Raw genomic sequence first — 21,638 nt, 5'->3', positions numbered from 1 at the left:
CTGTTTAGTATCCATTCTCTATATCTACCTTTTTTTACAATTTTTAATGAATTCACATAGGATTTGTAATCATGCCTAAACTTGTTTAATTGTAATTTTATTTTTGTATTATGAACTGTGTATTGCTCTTATGGTTTTAACTAACCGAAATAAAGTTATTTGACTGACTGACTGATTGAGTTTGAGGGACTCTCATGAAAGTCCCTCAAACCCAATCGGCCAAATGTACAACTATTTGTGTACCTTGATATCTCAAAAACTGTTCAACGGATTTACACCAAATCACAAAAAGAGAGCGTTCTGGCCCAATATCTAACTTCCTGCTAAATTTGCGGTAATTCCGTTCAACAGTTTTTGTGGTAGTGCTTCTTAAAAAAGTCTTTGAGGAGGAGGAGGAACTTTTGGGGGGGGAACTTTTGGGAAGATTCATCAATTTTGCCATAGTTATTAGCAAACTTCCCAGTGCATATGTATTCACATTGTTTATAAGCCTGAGTCCATTTAGGATTCTCAGGTACTACAATCACTAAATAAATTCAACTGTGCAGTGGTTGAACTTGATCAGACTTTAAATACAGAATGCAAAACTAGCATGTTGTGTCAAAGTGGTAAAGCCAGGATTGAATGGCTAAACCTTTCCCACCGTCCCATGTCTAGCGCTGGAGGTTGGGTGTTTAGGGCCCGCCCACCTCAGTGAAGTACACACCTTGTTGGGGAGTCTTTGTTAAGTATTTTTTTGATCACTCTGTACCTTAACCCCTTCCCCGCGGTGCAGGGGCGAGGGGGGCTGTGGGCGGCGCCGCAGTGCTCGTGACAAGATTAGCGCGCCATGCTGCACAGTGCAGCTGTGCTCATCACGAGCTGAGCTTGTCACGACTCCGCCCGCCTAATGGAACGCCCAGCACCGCAGGGGAATTAGCTCCGTGTGGGAGTGCTGCGGCCATTATGACGAGCTCAGCTCGTCATGAGAACAGCTCCACTGTGCCTCATGACGAGCTCAGCTCGTCATGAGCGTCCAAGGTGTTAAAGGAGCCTGTTTCTAAGCACTCCTAATGTTTACAGATAAGAGACTAAAAGCATAATGAAATTGTGAGGTCTAAGACTCTATTTTGTTCTCTTTCAATAATCACATCACTTCCTATGTACACTTGACTTACCAAAGGTAGTGAAAGTATGCAGAGAAGGCTCGCCCAAGAGTGCAATGGAGGGATAGCGACTCAGATACAGCATAACACAGTACTGTCAAAACGATGATCCTTCTAGGGACTATGTGGTAAATTTAGAGGACAGTATGGACTGAAACCCTGAAAATAACTCCACAACTCACTGTCCACACCATGTGTATTCTACTTCCCCTACGCCCACCTCACAATCCCTGCCCACCCTGTTGGCATCAATGCAGGCCCCATTCACAACACATACCATACTTTTTGGCCCCTCAGAAAATGTTTATGAGTACCAATGCTCTAAACCAATGATACTCAAAGTATGACCCGGGGGCTGCCTGCAGCCCTCCTGACCTTTACATGCGGTCCCCTGGGCAACAGTGGAACTGAGTTGTTGTTCACTCCACTCAGTACTAATATTTTTTTTAAGCTAAATAAACAGCAGCAAGCATTTATTTAAAGGTTAATTGCAGTTATAGAAAGTAAATAACTAAGGTACACTGCCCGATAACTGTAAGACCACTTAATTTTTAAAGACAACAAACATTTAAAAATATGTATTTCATTAACTTGCAGAGCCATTTCACTTTAGTTAATCAGAATATAGCAGTGTATTCAGAAGTATTTTTTTAAAGTGATAGTTTTCAAATATGAATTTCGAAACGTCCATGCTTCCCCACCCTGACAACAATGCCAATAGTGATAAAATCCAAACACAGGAGAAGGTTTTGTACAGCATGCATTCTAAAGTCTTGTATTTTGAGGTCCTCTTATATGTAATAGTGAAGAAAAAGGAGGGAAATGGAAGTAAAAACTGCCCAGGATTACACAATTTGGTCAAGTGGGGAAGCCAGGATTCATCTCAGGTTATCTGGTTCCACATTTTGAAATTCAGTTCAGCAGCTAGATGTACATCTCCCACCCACCACCCACTTTATGCCCACCCCCTGCCCCTGACTACCAACCTGCTGGCACAACACACATTTTCCATACTCTGTACAAACAGAAAACAGCTACTAGAGTCAGTGGTTATGAGTTTTACTGTTGTATGAAGGCTTCACAGCCGTCCGTCCTCCAGTTTCAGCCATGGGGTCTGCTCAGGGATGGGTCGTTGTCGTGTACCAAGCAATACCTTGGCAGAGTAACAAGAGTGGAGAAACAGCAAGGTTTATGCTGCTGCCCCCTGCTGGCAAGTTGCTAGATGTCATTTGTTTAATAATGTGCTGTCATCCCTTTAACAGGAAGAGTAAAAGGGCAGCAGCCTTTCCCGAGTTCAGGGATGCGGCTTAGTGAACTAGTGTTCGGCACGTTTATCTGTACATCCCGGTCATGCTAAAGTGTCAATAGCAAACACATCTTTATGTAGCTGTGGAACGAGGATTAAATGCAATCTATAACAGTCATCGGAATCCCAGCAGGTGACAGGCAGCAGTGCCATCTAAAGCGTATTTTCACCGTAGTACTCAAAATTTCGACAGCTCAGCCTATGCAAAGCCTTCATTAACAAGTTAGCCAATGGAAGGCAATGGCTGAGATATAGCTTACCTTTCTACTGAACTGTTTTTAGTAAAGTTCTTACTGGACAGCTCTCTTAACTCAAATACTTTCACTGGGTTTCAGTGTGACCTATGTCAAAAATGAAAGCAGTACAAGCCTTTTTCGAAGTACTGTACTTACTCTGAGGTGTGAAAGTCACAACTATTTTAGCTAGATCAATATGCTAGATCAATACGCCTGGCCTCTACATACCACACATAATGTACATCTGTGCAGTCTCCCTACAAACCTCAAATCTATTGACTTTGCCAATGCGTGTTTTGTATTAATGGAACCCAGCAGCTCCCTTTACAGCAAAGGTTTTAATACAAGCACAGACAAGGTCAGAAGGCCGTCAACAAAGCTAGGCATGTTGCTTTTGTCAATGCTTGTTTGTTCCGAAGATCCTTTTGCTCTTACTTTGGAGTATCTAATTTTTAGAAAGAGGTTAGTGGCTTTCTTGTTTCAAGCATCCCCCCGATCTGCTTCAGGTGGGTTTCTATGTTCCTCAAATATAGGGCTAGGAAGATAAAAATAAATCAATTACTTATTGAGCTATCTCAAATTGGAAACTGTCTTCTTTAAAGGTTATACCACTTTCTGGGGTTAGTTGCTCTGAAACCTTTTACAATGTTCCTTATCTTCTATATTAACCCCTTAACTGCTGGACCTTTTCATCCCTAGTGCAGAGCCCTTTTTTGGCTATTTGGGGTAGTTTGTGCTTAGGCCTCCATACCTTTTTTGTCCACATAAGGAATCCAAGGCAAATTTGGGGTCTTGTTTTTAACATCGTGTGGATTCCAAAGGTACCTAGTGTTTGTGGATTCTCCTGGAGGGGGCCGTGAAAATAGCCAAAATATAGGTACGTTTTGAGGGAAAAAAAAGAAAGAAGTGCTCTGGATAAAAGTGTCTGTTTGATTTTAATAAAAATGGCAACAACAAACAGTTTGCTATGCTAAAGTCACCATCTCCCCAGCTTTCAGAAACATGCAGATCTGATTCAAAAATCCTATTTGCTTACCACAGTTTTGTGGCATTTTTCAAAGCGGTAGACCATTTTTCCTATTTATTTGTGCTTTCAACCTACTTCCAGTTTGCCGTGTAAAACCCAGGAAAGGTATATATTTCTGAAAAGTAGACAAAATTCCAAATTCAACAAGTGGTCATATATGTAGGTCCCTGAAGGCTTTCCCCAAAGAAACTAACTGCTGAAATAAAGAAATATTGAAAATGAGTAGGAAAAAACAGCCATTTGTGACAGTGTCTTCGTCTGTAAATGTTTCGTCAAGGAAGTCAATTTACAAGAGCAATGTACCATTATTTTTGCTAGACCCTTTTGGTAGTAGAGATATATAGGGTTTGTAGGTTCTCTAAGAACCTGAGGTACCCAGAGCCAACAACTGAGATGCACTGTACAATGTTTTTTTTCATTGTGTACTGAGTATAGACCAATTCATATGGTGAAGTATGTAAAATGAAAAATAGGTATCAAGCTACCCTAAGTAGATCTGAACTGGGCACAAGATATGGAGTTGGGGAGCAGTGGTTCTTTGTAAACCTGTGAATTTGTCTGTACCCTTACAAGCATATGATTTAGAGCGTATTTTTCAAAATATCTTTTTTCTTACACACTAGCTTACATTTGGAAGGCACAAATACAGTGAAATCCAATTATACTAACAAATATTCTACTATTCTATGCTCCCACATCTCCTCTGATAAAAATGGCATCTCACTTGTGTTAGTTGGGCATGTTTCCTGCATCAGGAAACATGCCCAAAATGCAACATGGACACATCACATTTTTCAACTCAAAACTGGCCTGTTTTTTGCAAAAAGCCTAGCTGTGGATTTTGAGCCCTAGCTCAGTGAGCACCTAGGGAAATCTAGCTAATCTATACATTTTTGAAAACTAGAAAACCTAGGGAAATCCAGGATGGGGTGACTTGCGTAACTCTCACTAGGGTGTTTATCCAGAATCCCTTGCAAACTTCAAACTTTGACTAAATAAAACTAATTTTACTCACATTTGTATGATGTAAAGTTCTGGAATCTGCAGGGAGCCAAAAATGTCCTTCCACCCAGCACTCTCCCAAGTCTTCCAATAAAAATGGCACCTCACTAGTGTGGGTAGGTCTAGTGCCCGCAACAGGAAACAACCCAAAACGCAACATGGCTACATCATATTTTTCCACCAAAACATTATACGTTTTTTTGCAAAGTAGGTAGGTGTAGATTTTGGGCACTAACTCAGGCCACTCCTAAGGCAACCCTTTTTTTAAACTGGACAACAAAGGGAATCTAGGGTGGTGTACCTTGCATGGATGCCAAAAGGTTATTTTACTCACAATGCCATGCAGATCTCAAACTTTGCCTGAAATCACACATTTTTCTTACATTTCTCTGATGGAAACTTACAGCATCTGTAGTAATACACACAATTCCTACCACCCAGCATTTCCCGTCTTGTGCCAATAAAAATGCTGTCCACTTATGTGGCTGGGCCTAGTGTCTGCAACAGGAAAGAATAATAACCAAGCTTAATTGGGGACTCCCATTGACCTCGGTTTGATTCCCATTGGGGGCAGAACGACTGGTGCCCCATTTAGTTGGGGTGGGGATATAATCATGCCCATGTTGGGCAGCCCCCACTGCTACATTTTTTTTTAACTTACCTTAGCGTCTAGTTAGCTTTTTGCCTTCATCTGTAATTTTAATTACCATCAATTGCTTCCCAGGGGGGGCAGAAAGAGTGTTGCCTCATGTACTTGGGGTGGGGGCATGCTGGACAACCCCTCAACCCAATGTTTTTATTTAAAAAAATACCTGGTGTCTAGTGGACTTTTTGATCAGGGGTAATTACCCCAATGGACTGCTGCTCCACTTATTTGGAATGGGGCATATCCATGCCCATGCTGGGCAGCCCTTACACCAATATTTAAAAACAAATTCCTGTTGTCAAATTGGCTCTCTGACTCTCCCCTGAGTGTAATTATTCCAATCTGACCCCTGGCGGAGCAGAAAGATAGTTTTTACCATATATATTTGGGGTGGGGTATGGCCATGCCCATGCTGGGCAGCTCCCACACATATATTTTGTATAACTCATTAAATCCCAAGTAGCTAGTGGGCTTTCTGCCCCCTGGGAGGGGCAAAATAGGGGTAATTGCTCCATCTGCCCCCGAGGCGCAGAAAAACTAAAATGTATTCATTGCAAAGTGGAAGCAGAAGCCCTTGCCCAAGTGGCTGCTCCCACTGTCACTGGTGTCTAGATGCTGGGTCCCTGCTTGGGGATCGCTCCCCTGTCGCAATACCCAAGCAGATATCCACTGGGCTGAGGTACCATTGGAATGGGGAGATTCTCCACATTCCAACGATACCGCTCCCATGAGAATCAGTGCTGGGAGGCTAAGGACTGCCCCGAGCACTGATTCAGTGTAAGTAAAACAAGCCCATCGGTTAATTTTACTTTCATTTTTACTGCAATGACGTCCGCGCGCTCTTCAGCACTGATCGTCATGCTCTGGAAGCTCTTTTTTTATCTCCTCAGTGTTGGCCAATGATACGCACTGGGGAAGTAATGTGGGGGTGGGCCATTTTAAAGGTTAAATATCGTCTTCATACATTTTTCCTCGCTGATAAATTTGACAACAAATCTGTGGATCTGCTTGATCAAGCCTGCACTAGTTCCATCCCTGACAAATGGAAGTGGTAGAAACCATATGATGTGTAAAGATAAAAAGCTTTCTTTTCAGTCAATCTTTTTCCTCACCTGCCCAAACACCAGGTAATAACTGTCTTCCACAATCACAAGCCTGTTGTTTCTCACTTCCAGAACTTGCCCTTGTCTTAGAGCCACAGTCCAGGGGATCAGGGTGGAATCGCCTGATTAGAAACAGGAGGAAAGACAAAATTAAAGCCCTGAGCTCTAATCAGAAAAACAACGGCAAGGAGAACTGAAAATCAAAATAAAAACAACTATATCCATAAAACAAATAAATATACATTTGATGTCAACAGTGCTTAATATGAGCATGTGGTTGCAGGTGGGGGCCTACCAACACAAATTCTTTCCTCAAAAAACTTTAACCCATATATAGAAAACACAAAAGAGGGAAAGAAGGAGGAAGAGAAAGACAGAAAAACAGGGACAAAGGGAGAAAAAGAAACCTATGAGAGTGAGATAAGGGAAGGAAGCATCTGGTGGTGGATTAAAGAGGCAGGAGGTGAAATCAAGACTACAAAACCTTGGTATGGGTAACACCAAACTTACAGTACCAGCTACAAACCTCTGAACAAATATTTGGGCCCCAGCACGTATTCTTGTACAAATTAAGTACTGGATTACAAACATTTATAAGCAACTGGTTTGTACAACACACTCAAAGTATTACATTACCACTTTGTCCCACTACTTCACTGTAAGAAATTGGGTTATTGGCTGAGATGGGTTGAAGCCCCACTGAGGCAACAACCACTATCCTTGTTAGGGTGAACCACAAAAAGTTGTTAAACTAACCCATGCTTAACCCTCTGGGAGCTTGGCACAAAAGCAGTCATGCTTAACTTAGAGGCAATGTGTAAAGTATTTCTTCAGCATTCAAATAGTAATAAAATGAAGACACAACACAAGAAAAATCCAACACCAATTTTAGAGTAGATTTTAATAAAGAAAATGACATTAAACAATTTAAATCCAATCAGTAGATCCGCGATAGAGTGCCGGCCAGATACAGGGCTGAGTTCAGCCCACTGGAAGGTGTACCTGGTTGTACTTGGGGCTGAGATGCGAGGTTCTGCATTGCTTTGGGTCTGGAAGTGATCAGAAGACTGGCTCTGGTAGTCCAATATTTTGACCTGGTGTCAACCTTTGAAGGGAGGATTGCCTATACTGAAACCACATCTGTTTCTGGAAAGTTCCTCCCTTACCCTGTCAAGGCTCGAAGAAGTATGGGGTGATGAAAGACTAGTGTCTGGTTCCTTTGTATGCGAGTCGAAGTCATCTGAAATGTAAGTGGGGCCGGACACAGCTCCACCCCAGCTATCCAGGCAAGATGACCCATCCTGCCCCCTCCTAGTTCCCTTCTTTTGTCACTGTCTAGGAGGGATACATAAACCCCAACAGAAGAGCCATTCACAGTCATGTGGCCTAGGATATTAGCAGAAGGGCACAAATGGTTACAGGAAGAAATTGCCAACTTTCAACTTTACCATTACATTTAATTTTTATTTACAATTCATTTGAGTGCAAACACCATATCTCTATCTTTTCCCAGTCAAAGTGTATGACTTATTAAATTTAATAAGGTAATCCAGGGTTCGTCAATGGGAGAGATAGGACTTAAAGTAGAGAAAAACAAAAGTATGATTTTTCACTGCCAGGACATGTAAAACTTAAACTCACATGTCCTAATCTTTGAATACCATGCACCATGCTCTTTGAGCATTTAGAGCCTACTTTAGTAATAAAAAAAGGAAGGTTTAGGCATGGAAAAAGGTTTACTTTACCAGGTCAAAGTGGCAGTTTAAAACTGAACTAGTGGCCAGACACGTTTGAAAGAGCTACTTTAGTGGGTGGCACAGGGAGTGCTGCAGGCCCTCTTGTATTAGTCAAACAAACAAGGGGACCCAATGGGTACGCGTAGGACATTGGGTAGCTACTTGTTTCAAAAGACAATGGTCCTAAGCATAGGAGAGTTGGTCAAGGAATTAATTATAGACTTCAGTCAGTACTATAAAGATAATTCACATACCCAGCCGGGCATGGAATATTTATTAAGTTGATATTCAATTATTCAGAAAATAGAAAGCACATACGATTTACAGAGGGGCACAATCCTGTACCCAACAAGAGGGAAAGAAATTGTGAAGAAAAGGGTAGGAAGTGAGAAAAATATATCAGGCAATAACTTTGGAGCTGATAGTGGCTTGCATCTTTTTACATAATATTGCAAGCTCAATCAAACAGTGACCACAAACAATAAACACAATGGTCAAATTGTAGCACTGTATATGAAAGTCGACGTTTCGATCCCAGCTCCTACATAGAAAGGGATCATCATCAGGACTAATCAATATAATTGCCTGTGTAGTAACATTTAAGCCTGTTGAAATAAGGAAAAGAAAAAGAAAAACCATAAGGTCGTGACTCAGAAGAATCACTGAGAGAATAAGGTTTCAAAGCATGTCAAAATTCGTTTAGCGACGCAGCATAGTTGGTAAATTAATTGTGACCAAGCCTATTAAAACATTGGTACGTGGTGAAGTTGATATACTGAAGTGCTGTTCGTTACAATAATAGTGAATTCCAAACAGTGTGATAAAACGCAAATAGTGGCATCAAGACAATGGAAGTTGAATCCTGGATGCATATGTGCTATACAGTGTTGTCAGTGATTGTGATAAGTGCTGGTGATAGTGGCGAGAAGAGGCAGTGCAGCTCACTGAATGCTCTAGTGGTATTGGTGATCCAGAGTCGTGAGTTCCTAATGGGTCCCGAAAAAAGTGGGGGGATCTTAAGAGATCTGAGCAGGGCTGGTCAGAATTGGCCTGGCGCCGGTGAGGAGCAATTTCGGGGACAACGCTAATGAAACGGCATGCTTGTCCGGTTCGGCACGTTCGACGTTCTAACGCGCTCACCTTGAACAGACTCAGAAGGAGTCAGAATTGAGCAATGGGCTGGTTGGCAACGAGGTGCGGATTCAAAGGATATTCAACAAAAGAGAGGGGGGGACCGATGAGCCAATAAAGGTCCAGTGTCTTTGGCTCAAATAACACATTTACTGGTGTTAAAAGGAAAATAACCTTGGCTGTATAAGGTTGATTACACGTATAACAACTATCGGGCAGAAATCTGCCAAAGTAGAAAATTGGTAAAGGTACCAAACTGTGAGGTGGGTAGTTCACATCACAGTGCTTACCAAATCCTAGTTGGAGCTCTCCTCCAGTGGTCAAGGGAATGGACGCCCGCGAAAAGTCAGGCTATGGAAACAATAAACACAACCCAGGTACATAAGCACAACGGGAAAAGTACAGATGGAGTAAGGTGGAATTAATTGAAATGGCACTTACTAAGTAATGCGGGTGTAGCCTCTAGTACACCTACCCCTGTCCAAACGCTCGCCAGGAATGAAATAAGGCAGCGAAATGCAGAGTTTAAATGAAAGGATCGGGCGGGGCGAGGGAAAAGAGAGGCGGTAACTCTCTACGGTGAAGCCTCGCAAGGAAGTGTTAAATTGCGTATGTGCGACACAGCGAAGCAGCGACGCATGCGTGATAGCCGTGCTCACTGCTCCCTCGCTTCTGCGCACTGGCTTCATAGTCAAGGAAAATAACAATGCCGGTAATGATTAAGAGTTCATATAAATCTGCTAAATTATTACGGTTTTAGTTACTCCTCACTAGCTAAGGTCTTCCCGTATGACACAGGTCCTAGTAACATGATTGGACCAAACCTCAACAATTAACTTAAATCTATGTAGAAATTTCCCGTTTGTAACAGGTCCTGATATCATGGCTGGACCACATCTCGAAAAATAATAACTTCAATCTATGTGGATGTTACCAAATTCACAACCATCAACACATAGTTGATGCTTAGGCCATAAGGTGGGGGCTAAGAGAATACAGCCAAATTGCCTGACACAGAGGACCGTAATGTAAGTCCTAACATATATTATTGCAAAGAATTGATCCACCGGAATTATCCCAAGTTACCAGTTTAAGGCATAACATAAGGTCAGCGCCCAATGACCCCGAGGACCCGTCTCGTGTGCCCACTTGAAAAGGGAAGGAAATAAGGTAGGTCCCACGGCCGTGCAGCCGTGCATAATCTATTCAACAAAAGATAGGGGGGGCCGAGGAGCCAATAAAGGTCCAGTGTCCATGCTCCTAAACCAAATCTGTTTACAAAAGGAGGACAAAGTTCCTATACCCGGGTGCAAAAGTCACCCACGTATCTGGGTGCAAACAGTCACCCATACATTAAAAACAGGGAAGAATGGGGAAAGAGTAATCCTAGGTAAAAAGTACCCTGATGGGAGAGGGAAAAACATTATACTTCCTCTGCTGCCCTCACACACCCCGGGGGATGTCATGCTTCATCATCTGGCAATTTGCTCCTCGTAGGGCCGGCGCTGCAATTCTCTACGGGTCCCCCGACGGGTCACTTTGTCGGAGAACTTTTAGAGGATTAGCCGGATGTTGCATGCGGGTGTGTGGGGAAGGGGATGGGAGGGTAAATCAATAACGCCCAAACATGATAGTGTAGTAAAATCAAGGGTATATAAGCAGCAACAAGATTGTCTAGGTAACCCTTGGCAGTTAAAGGTACTGCTTAAAAATGACTGACCCCACAAGGCCCACTATGCCTGGGTGTCACTAGTCGAGGTCAACATGTTTCGCGCCTCAATCGCCCGTAGGTCATTGGCGCTTCGTCAGGACCAAAAACAAAGTGAAGTGCACGTGAACAAAATACATAAAAGTTAAAATGAGAACACTCTTATCTCATCCATGGCGGATCAGGGGACCTGTGTCCCCACTATGTGGTTGTAGCTGCTACATAGAAGCTGCTCCTGGATGATACCTAGAAAAAAAGAAAGCAAAGTAAGCCGTATGTGAGCGTCAGTAACAACTTGATTCATCACAAAGTGTCACTTATGTGTACACAGCGCTTCAAATAGAAAGATTACGCGGGCACACAAGACTAGTCCACAGTAGATCGGGGGCTACTAGTTCAATGAGCCCTTTGGCTCAAATAACGCATTTACTGGTGTTAAAAGGCAAATAACCTTGGCTGTATAAGGTTGATTACACGTATAACAACTATCGGGCAGAAATCTGCCAAAGTAGAAAATTGGTATAGGTACCAAACCGTGAGGTGGGTAGTTCACATCACAGTGCTTACCAAATCCTAGTTGGAGCTCTCCTCCAGTGGTCAAGGGAATGGAAGCCCGCGAAAAGTCGGGCTATGGAAACAGTAAACACAACCCAGGTACATAAGCACACCGGGAAAAGTACCGATGGAGTAAGGTGGAATTAATTGAAATGGCACTTACTAAGTAATGCGGGTGTAGCCTCTAGTACACTTACCCCTGTCCAAACGCTCGCCAGGAATGAAATAAGGCGGCGAAAAGCAGAGTTTAAATGAAAGGATCAGGCGGGGCGAGGGAAAAGAGAGGCGGTAACTCTCTACGGTGAAGCCTCGCAAGGAAGTGTTAAATTGCGCATGTGCGACACAGCGAAGCAGCGACGCATGCGTGATAGCCGTGCACACTGCTCCCTCGCTTCTGCGCACTGGCTTCATAGTCAAGGAAAATAACAATGCCGGTAATGATTAAGAGTTCATATAAATCTGCTAAATTAATACGGTTTTAGTTACTCCTCACTAGCTAAGGTCTTCCCGTATGACACAGGTCCTAGTAACATGATTGGACCACACCTCGACAATTAACTTAAATCTATGTAGAAATTTCCCGTTTGTAACAGGTCCTGATATCAAGACTGGACCACATCTCGAAAAATAATAACTTCAATCTATGTGGATGTTACCAAATTCACAACCATCAACACATAGTTGATGCTAAGGCCATAAGGTGGGGGCTAAGAGAATACAGCCAAATTGCCTAACACAGAGGAACGTAATGTAAGTCCTAACATATATTATTGCAAAGAATTGATCCACCGGAATTATCCCAAGTTACCAGTTCAAGGCATAACATAAGGTCAGCGCCCAACAACCCCGAGGACCCGTCTCGTGTGCCCACTTGAAAAGGGAAGGAAATAGGGTAGGTCCCACAGCCGTGCAGCCGTGCATAATCTATTCAACAAAAGAGAGGGGGGGGGGACCGAGGAGCCAATAAAGGTCCAGTGTCCATGCTCCTAAACCAAATCTGTTCACAAAAGGAGGACAAAGTTCCTATACCCGAGTGCAAAAGTCACCCACGTATCTGGGTGCAAACAGTCACCCATACATTAAAAACAGGGAATAATGGGGAAAGAGTAAACCTAGGTAAAAAGTAACCTGATGGGAGAGGGAAAAACATTATACTTCCTCTGCTGCCCTCACACACCCCGGCAGATGTCATGCTTCATCATCGGGCAATTTGCTCCTCGTAGGGCCGGCGCTGCAATTCCATACGGGTCCCCCGAAGGGTCACTTTGTCGGAGATCTTTTAGAGGATTAGCCGGATGTTGCATGCAGGTGTGTGGGGAAGGGTATGGGAGGGTAAATCAATAACATGCAAACATGATAGTGTAGTAAAATCAAGGGTGTATAAGCAGCAACAAGATTGTCTAGGTAACCCTTGCCAGTTAAAGGTACTGCTTAAAAATGACTGACCCCACAAGGCCCTCTATGCCTGGGTGTCACTAGTCGAGGTCAACATGTTTCGCGCCTCAATCGCCCGTAGGTCATTGGCGCTTCGTCAGGACCAAAAACAAAGTGAAGTGCACGTGAACAAAATACATAAAATTTAAAATGAGAACCCTCTTATCTCATCCAGGGCGGATCAGGGGACCTGCGTCCCCACTATGTGGTTGTAGCTGCTACATAGAAGCTGCTCCTGGATGATACCTAGAAAAAAAGAAAGCAAAGTAAGCCATATGTGAGCGTCAGTAACAACTTGATGCATCACAAAGTGTCATTACGTGTACACAGCGCTTCAAATAGAAAGATTACGCGGGCACACAAGACTAGTTCACAGTAGATCGGGGGCTGCTAGTTCAATGAGCCCTTTGGCTCAAATAACGCATTTACTGGTGTTAAAAGGCAAATAACCTTGGCTGTATAAGGTTGATTACAATATATAACAACTATCGGGCAGAAATCTGCCAAAGTAGAAAATTGGTAAAGGTACCAAACCGTGAGGTGGGTAGTTAACATCACAGTGCTTACCAAATCCTAGTTGGAGCACTCCTCCAGTGGTCAAGGGAATGGACGCCCACGAAAAGTCGGGCTATGGAAACAATAAACACAACCCAGGTACATAAGCACACCGGGAAAAGTACCGATGGAGTAAGGTGGAATTAATTGAAATGGCACTTACTAAGTAATGCGGGTGTAGCCTCTAGGTCACCTACCCCTGTCCAAACGCTCGCCAGGAATGAAATAAGGCGGCGAAGTGCAGAGTTTAAATGAAAGGATCGTGCGGGGCGAGGGAAAAGAGAGGCGGTAACTCTCTACGGTGAAGCCTCGCAAAGAAGTGTTAAATTGCGCATGTGCAACACAGCGAAGCAGCGACGCATGCGTGATAGCTGTGCACACTGCTCCCTCGCTTCTGCGCACCGGCTTCATAGTCAAGGATTCAAAGGATACCTTAATATGACTTAATATGGCACTCCGTTCGGGCGATGAACGAATGACGGGTTAAGTGGAATCACAAACCTTGGGATCAAGTTAGTGGTTGTGAGAGCCAGCAGTGTGGCGTTTTGTGTTCTGTGATGTACCTCAGTCAGGACACGGAAGGTTGCTTCGGAATCCGCAGCGATGGCGGTTAAATTCCAGTTTTTGAGCTACAAAAAATTACAACAGGTGGGGTATGTTAGCTCAAAATAACATGCCCTCTTGTAGCATTTAATTTACAGAACCTGGCAACATGTAGTACCATTTACCAGGAACTTACATACAAATTCAATGTGAAATGAAAGGATAAAGGGCAGTGTTCCTTAACAACATGCCACACCCTCACCGCTATATCCCCAAATCCTATATAATAACGTGTGCACTCCCTGTATGCATCCTCTGCCCAAAGGGTGCTACCCTACCACAGGGAGACACTTATTTTTCATTCATTCATTCATTCTTCTTAAATAAGCTTAAAAAAAAAGCCAACACATTTGGGCCAACAACAGTGAACTTCTTCAGGGCATAAAAAAATGCTAGCTTTAGTGATTTTAAAGTCTGCTCCATGGAACCGGTGCAGAAGATGCTAGCCCACACCAAAAGGTCTCTCCCCTGGATCTGTGTCCTCCCTAGGATAATGGCCAGCCTAGCTAATCATCTGGCACCATCAGTGATGACAATGTTCAATCTCTCATTAGTCACAGCTAAAGTGCCTAATGAATGCGTTATTCAAGTATCTCTGCTTCTTAAAAAACCCTATGCGAATCCCAATGTTCTTTCTAACTACAGACTGATTTCACTGTTACCTCTGATCACAAAAAACTCTAGAAAGTTATATTAATAAACAGCTTATATTCTTTATGGAAGAGCATAAGATCTTAGACCCCTCACAATTGGGTTTTAGAGATCTACATTGCACTGAAACTTCATTGTTGGAAGTCAATGACAACTTCAGACTCTCTTTAGATGCAGAAAAGCTTGTCATGCTAGTGTTACTGGATCTATCTGCGGTCTTTGACACAGTCTATCAATCCATTCTAATCCACAGATTACATGAAGCAGGTCTCCATGGCAGCGTGCTACGTTGGTCCAGGTACTTCCTGGATAATCGTACACAAAATGTCTGTCTCTGCCGCTTTAAATCAACACCAACAAGGGGGTTTCCCCAGGGTTCGTGCCCAAGTCCAACACTGTTTAATATCTACATAGCGCCTCTGGCACAAATTGTGGAGATCATATCATACGCAGATGCCACTCAGCTGCTCGTCTCCTTTGGCCCTGATCCAGATAAAATGAAAGCTCAATTTGTGGGTTGCATGAAGGAAATCGCTGTCTGGATGACCAACAACTGTCTCCAACTAAACAGTGAGAAGACTGATAATATGCTTTTCAGCAAAGCCCACAAGATATGGTTGGCTGACTGGTGGCCTTTGGAACTTGGCTCAGTCTCTGCCCCTAAGCAGGTGGTGAAAAATCTTGAAGTGAAAATAGATCAAGCACTATTTATGAAAGATCAAGTTAATGCCACATGTGGCAATTACTTCACTATAATGAGGTTTTTCTTGGCTCCCGGACACTTCCAGAAAAAGCCTTGTCCAGGCTCTTATAACTAGTCACCTGGACTATGGGAATGCTTTATTGGTAGCAGTAAATGGCACCTTGCTGGCCAATTAGCAGGTTGTGCAGAACACAGCCACATGGCTGATCTGCAATATATCTGCACGGTCGTCCTCTGCCCCCATCTTTAGAAAATGACATTGGTTGCCTAACAGAAAGCATGCCGTGTTAAATAAAACTCTGCTGTCTAATGCATAAGGCACTCTACAAGGCCTGTCCTGACAACCTGCACTTAAGACTTAGTTACTAAAAGTATTACAGGCAGGAAAGGGCTACAAGAATTCACCAAACCCCCCAGCAAATCCTCCAATGTCCCTCCCTTCCAGGACCTCTGCAACACACTTGGCTCCTACTGCCAGCTCAAGACAGAACTCTCTACAGCAACTTTGACGATCAGAACATAGACACCCATCCTACACCTACACCCACAACAGTCAACGCAACCCAGCCTACCATTACAGCTTGGACCTCTGTCACCACAGAAGACACCACCAAGACCATGAGAAGTATACACTCAGGAGCACCCACCGACCCCTGCCCGCCCCACATCTTCCACAGAGCCACCTCCTCCATAGCACCCGAATTACGACATACTATAATCTGCTCCCTCAAAACACGCACCTTCCCCGATGACTGGAAACGAGCAGAGGTCATGCCCTCCTCCAGAAGCCCACCGCAGACTCTGCAAACTTCAAGAATTACTGACCCATTTCTCTCCTCCGCTTAGCAGCCAAAGTAACAGAGAAGATCATCAACAACCAGCTTACGTACTTCATAGAAGTCAACTCGATCCTCGGTTCCTCCCTATCCGGGTTCAGCAGCAACCACAGCACCGATACCGCCCATTCTAGCTGCCACAGACAACATCTGCACCCTACTGGACCAGGGTCACATGGCAGCCCTCATCCTACTAGACCTCTCAGCAGCCTTCGACACCGTCTCCCACCACACAGTAACTGCCAGACTCCACGACACTGGCACCCGGGGAACCACCATCACCTGGATTCGCTCCTTCCTCACCAGCCTAACCTAAAGAATCAGACTCCAGGAAGATATGAAAGACGTTGCCTCCAGGATGAGCAACAGCTGCCTAAAGCACAACTCTGAGAAAACTGAAGTCCTCATTCTTGGATCCATTCCCTCAGCATAGGACAAAACCTGGTGGCCCACCACCCTCAGAGAACCTCCCAATCCTAGAGACCATGATCACAGCCTCGGCATCATACTCAACTCCTCTCTCACCATGCACCAACAGATCAATGCCGTAGCCTCCACATGCTTCAACACTCTCTGCCTCCTCTGCAAGATCTTCAAATGGATCCTCCCCGAATCCAGAAAGATTGTCACCCAGACACTCATAACCAGCAGACTGGACTACGGGAACACCCTCTACGCCAGAATAAATCTCTACTCCTCAAACTCCAGACAATCCAGAAAAGCACAGCTAGACTTGTCCTCGGCATCCTACAACAACACCACTTCACCCACCACCTATGAGAACTCCCGGTCGAAAAAAGATATACCTTCAAGCACCTCTTTCATGCCTACAAATCCCTCCACAAAATCGGACCCAAATACCTCAATGAAAGAATCTCCTTCTACGCACCCAAGAGAAGCCTCCAATCCGCCGATCTCGCCCTAGCTGAAATCCCACACACGCGCAGAGCCAGAGAGTGGGGGGAATCCTTCTCCTACATCGCAGCCAACACCTGGAACGTACTCCCGCTCAGCATCAGACAAACCCCCACACTGCAAGCCTTCAGGAAGAACCACAAGACCTGGCTCTTCGGATGACACGAAGCAGCGTGCAACCTCCCCCACCCCCAGTGCCTGAGACCCTTGGGTGAGAAGTGCGCTTCACAAATCCCTAATTGATTGATCGATTTATTGATTGACCCTATGCATTCACACCTCAAGATATGGAGGCAGATCTTTTTCATACATCATATCACTGGAACAGACTCCCTCTCCATTTTCATACCTGCCCAGATTTTATAAATTTCATGAAGAAGTTAAAAACTTGGATGTTTTACATTGTATCAGTTTGCTCCAAGAGTGAGTTGTGTGCTATATCAAGAAACAGAAATAAATACAAAAAATAGAACACGATTATAGTATTCAAGACTATTGGCCCGTCTCTCCTATGGTGCCTGGAGACAGACCATCTTTCCAGAGGGATAGTGCAAGCTGCACTGTCTCCTGTGGTAATAACCCTGGACACCAGCATGGTGGGAAAGGGAGCCACAATGGGATAGATTTCTTGCTTTTGCTGCTACCACTGTACATTTTACCCTCCCAGAAGGACAGGTCTACCAATGTGCAAACAGATATTCTCGTGGCACTGTGGTATGTGAACAAATAGGTGGATGTTCATTCATACGCCCAGGCAATTGTTTTACATCAGATATTCGCATAGGTTGAGTTTCATCTGCTGTCCCTCATGGACTGTTACATACTAGGGTAAGCAACGTGATAGAAGGTACTTAGAGGCAGGGCTGATTTTAGAGCTGGTGGTGCACAGTGCAACAATCTTTTTTGACACCCCCTCGATGACCTCCTCCTCGGATTCCCTTACTACCTCCCCCTGCAAAAGTGCCCCTCATCTCTCTACAGCCCCTCTCTCACATACATTTAATTTGTTTTAAAGTGGTGCAAAAAGAGTGGCTTTACTAATCCACTCTCCTGTCCCAGTAAAATACAGACCTCTTCTTTGCAGCAGGCATACTAACCCACTGCACTACTCTATGGCGAGTTAAATCTGCCACTAGACAAAACTCCGATCTCTCTCTCTCTCTCTAGCACGAACATTAATTGTAGGCGTTATCATGACATTTTTATTGCTGCCTGAAAGCTGGATGACAAGACCTCTGCAGCAGGTGCTTTTATATCTTAAGTTATTGCTAAACACAGCACCTCCCATGAGGACAATGCTCTCCCTCCAGGTCAGAGGTCAGTGGTCAGTGCAGCTCAAAGCCGAACCTGCTTAGAGTCATACCTTTCCTCTGTCCATAAATGTCTATCTGAGACTGGTCCTCCATCTGGAAATCTGTCTCATTTTTGTCCTCACTAAACAGGCTTAATTTGCAGACACTGTCAACATCCAATTTCCACTGTTCTTCTCTAGGCGAGGGCTTTCAAAAACAATGGGGATAGATGCCATGACATCTCTGTAGCTTCAGGTTTGACTAGTTGTGCGTCCTCCCTTCTCACTTGTGTATAAGTTGTTTCGGTGAATAAAGAAAGGTGGGGCACAGGCCATTCAATTAGCTCAAGCATTGGCCAAGGAAATCTTAATTTTCCTTCCCTGTCAGTTTGCCAGTGTTGCAGGGATTCCATGCTCAGACAGAACTGTGCATAGAGGCTTGGAACCTCAGTGAATTAGAGTGTCCCAAAACTCACCTTAGTACCCAAAAATCCCCTACCAGACTAGCAATCAGTGTCTCATTGGTCATCATAAACTCCCAATGCTTAGACAAACCAGAACATGAACTTAGTACACCTCAGGTAACGTGGAACACATGAACACTCTGTTGTTATACCATCATTTCAATCCAGAACAAGGAGTAAAAGAAGACACGTGCATATTTGAAATGTTTATTCACTAATGCAGTGAGTGGTCAACAAGCAATTGTCTGCCTTCCTTGAAACCAACAATCTCCTTCGTCCCACACAGACAGGCTTCCGTCCGGGTCAAGGGACGGAGACAGCCCTTTTGAAGGTAGTTGAAGAGGCGAGATGCATCTTGGATTCGGGAGGATCAGTGTTACTGATCCTCCTGGATCTAAGCGCTGCATTCGACACGGTGGACCACAAAACTCTCATTAAGCGCCTCTTTAGTTTGGGAGTAAGGGGCACAGCCCTTTGCTGGCTCTCTTCGTTTCTAAAAGACAGAACATTTCAGGTCTGCGAAGGGAATGTGCGATCCGACATTCTCCCTCTCCAGTGTGGGGTCCCCCAGGGCTCTTCATTGAGCCCTACACTTTTTAACACATACATGGCCCCCCTGGAAGATGTGGTCTCCCCTTTTGGGATAAAAGCCGTCACATATGCTGACGACACCCAAATGATCGTATCATTCTCTCTGGAAGAGGACAAGGTTAAAAACCTTCATGATTGTTTAGAGGGAATTCATGCCTGGATGTCCTCCTCAAGGCTTAAGCTCAATGGCTCGAAAACTGAGCTCATGCTGCTGGGAAATAAAATATCTTCTCTTCCATCCGCCATGTGGCCAGCATGCTTAGGCCCCCTCCCTCAACCCAAGACTGAATTAAAAAGTCTGGGTTTTTGGCTTGAACAGGACCTATCCCTTAAAACGCAAGCGAAAAAAACAGCTGGCACATGTGTGGGGCTACTGCGTTCCACCAGAAAGATCCTCCCTCTACTTCTGGGACCTTCACAGAAATTGCTCGTTCAAGGTCTAGTCTTATCAAGACTAGATTATTGCAATGCTCTCTTTCTGGCTGCCCCAGAATCCACGATCAACATTCTTTAAAGAACACAGAATGCTGCTGCTAGGATTCTTACTGGGACCTCTCGCAGAGTCTCAGCCAAACCCGCCCTTAAGGCACTACATTGGCTGCCGATCCGCGAAAGGGTCAAATTTAAGGCCCTTTGCTCTACCCATAAAGCTTTGCAAAATCAAGGGCCCCCAATGCTAAAAGCTATGATCTTCCCATACAGACCCAACAGGCCCCTACGCTCAGCTCAAGGTCATCTGGCCACAGTCCACAAAACCAGAAAAGCCCGAACTGGAGGACGCCGTTTCTCGGTTACAGCGGCCACCTCCTGGAATGCTTTGCCATTTCATCTTCGTTCTGAGACCAATCTTTTGAAATTTCGCAAGCTTCTAAAAACACACCTCTTCCCGCAATAACTTCCTCCCTCTCTCCGACTTCACCCTCAGAAGTTCTGCAATCCCAGCGCTGGGACGCTCACGGGCAGCCATGCGCTATATAAAACCTAAATTTCATTTCATTTCTCAAGCGCAGTATCTTAGCTAATACAAGCAAACATATTATAAGAAACAAAGTAATCAGCATAGTCACTAGTCCATAGAACACGAGCAAGTATAGTATTATGCTAAAATGAATAGGGTTTAACAAAACCTAATTCTCACCCTCCCTGGCTAGTATATTATATTATATCTAAGAAGGTCTCTATTGGGTTTTAGCAGGGCGGCCCCATACCTCAAGATCCTAGTGGAAAGGGATCACATCATCAGCGACCAGCTCTCTGCATGCGAAGCACCATCAAGTGTGTTGGTATGCTCTTGTGCAAAGCAATATAAAACGCGCCTAAAGCCAAAACTTTACACTAAACAGTTTGCTAGCCCTCCCACTTATTTCGTCTCGCTTACAGCTTATGAGACTCACAAACAAAAGACCAGATCACTTTGTTTGTATGGGTAATTTTATTTAACCCTTTTACTCATGTTTTTTGTTGAAATTTATCAATTTCATGGGCAAGAAGAACACTTTATATACACTTACACAAAATACAAAAACATTTATACATATTTACACCTACTAGACAAGTATCACATATACTATGTATCAACCAATAAGCAACAAACTTCTCATGCAAATGGTATTTATCAACTCTTTGTAGAAAAAATAATTGATTTTTGAGAGATAGTCAAACCACTGTTAACCGAAAAGGTTTACAAGAAATGTCTACGGCAGTAATCAGAAGACAATTCACAATTATTTCCAACAAAAGATGATTGAACCCAAAGAGGGCAATTATTCAGGATATCTATCTGCCGTTTTGCTGACGCGTTTCGAATCTGTGATTAGTTACAGATTCTCCTCAGGGCTCTCTCAATGTTTTGATTCTGCACAAAAAATAAAACGAAGTTTGTTTTAAAAGTTTGCGAGTTATTTTGGCAAAAGACCCCCTGCTCTTGCTACACTAAAACGAGTTGATTACCTTTATGTAGGATGCGGTGGGCTCTCGTGGATCAGATTGGGCACGAGGGG

The 21,638-nt window shown here is 44.0% G+C and overlaps 1 protein-coding gene across 1 annotated transcript in view; it reads right to left on the bottom strand.

Moving 5' to 3' along the window:
- The window catches only part of LOC147718384 (tumor necrosis factor ligand superfamily member 13B-like), a 421,739-nt gene that overhangs the window by 126,570 nt on the left and 273,531 nt on the right, over positions 1-21,638 (bottom strand). Inside the window, exon 4 of the mRNA XM_086918333.1 lies at positions 6,475-6,587. Within this exon, the coding sequence (XP_086774459.1) occupies positions 6,475-6,587 (113 nt within the window). The remainder of the gene's footprint in view (positions 1-6,474; positions 6,588-21,638) is intronic.

This window comes from Lissotriton vulgaris, chromosome 4_1 (assembly GCF_964263255.1).
Source record: "Lissotriton vulgaris chromosome 4_1, aLisVul1.2, whole genome shotgun sequence".
Lineage (NCBI taxonomy): Eukaryota > Metazoa > Chordata > Amphibia > Caudata > Salamandridae > Lissotriton > Lissotriton vulgaris.
Note: the sequence above shows the minus strand (reverse complement) of the source record. Positions and strands in the feature narration are given on the sequence as shown.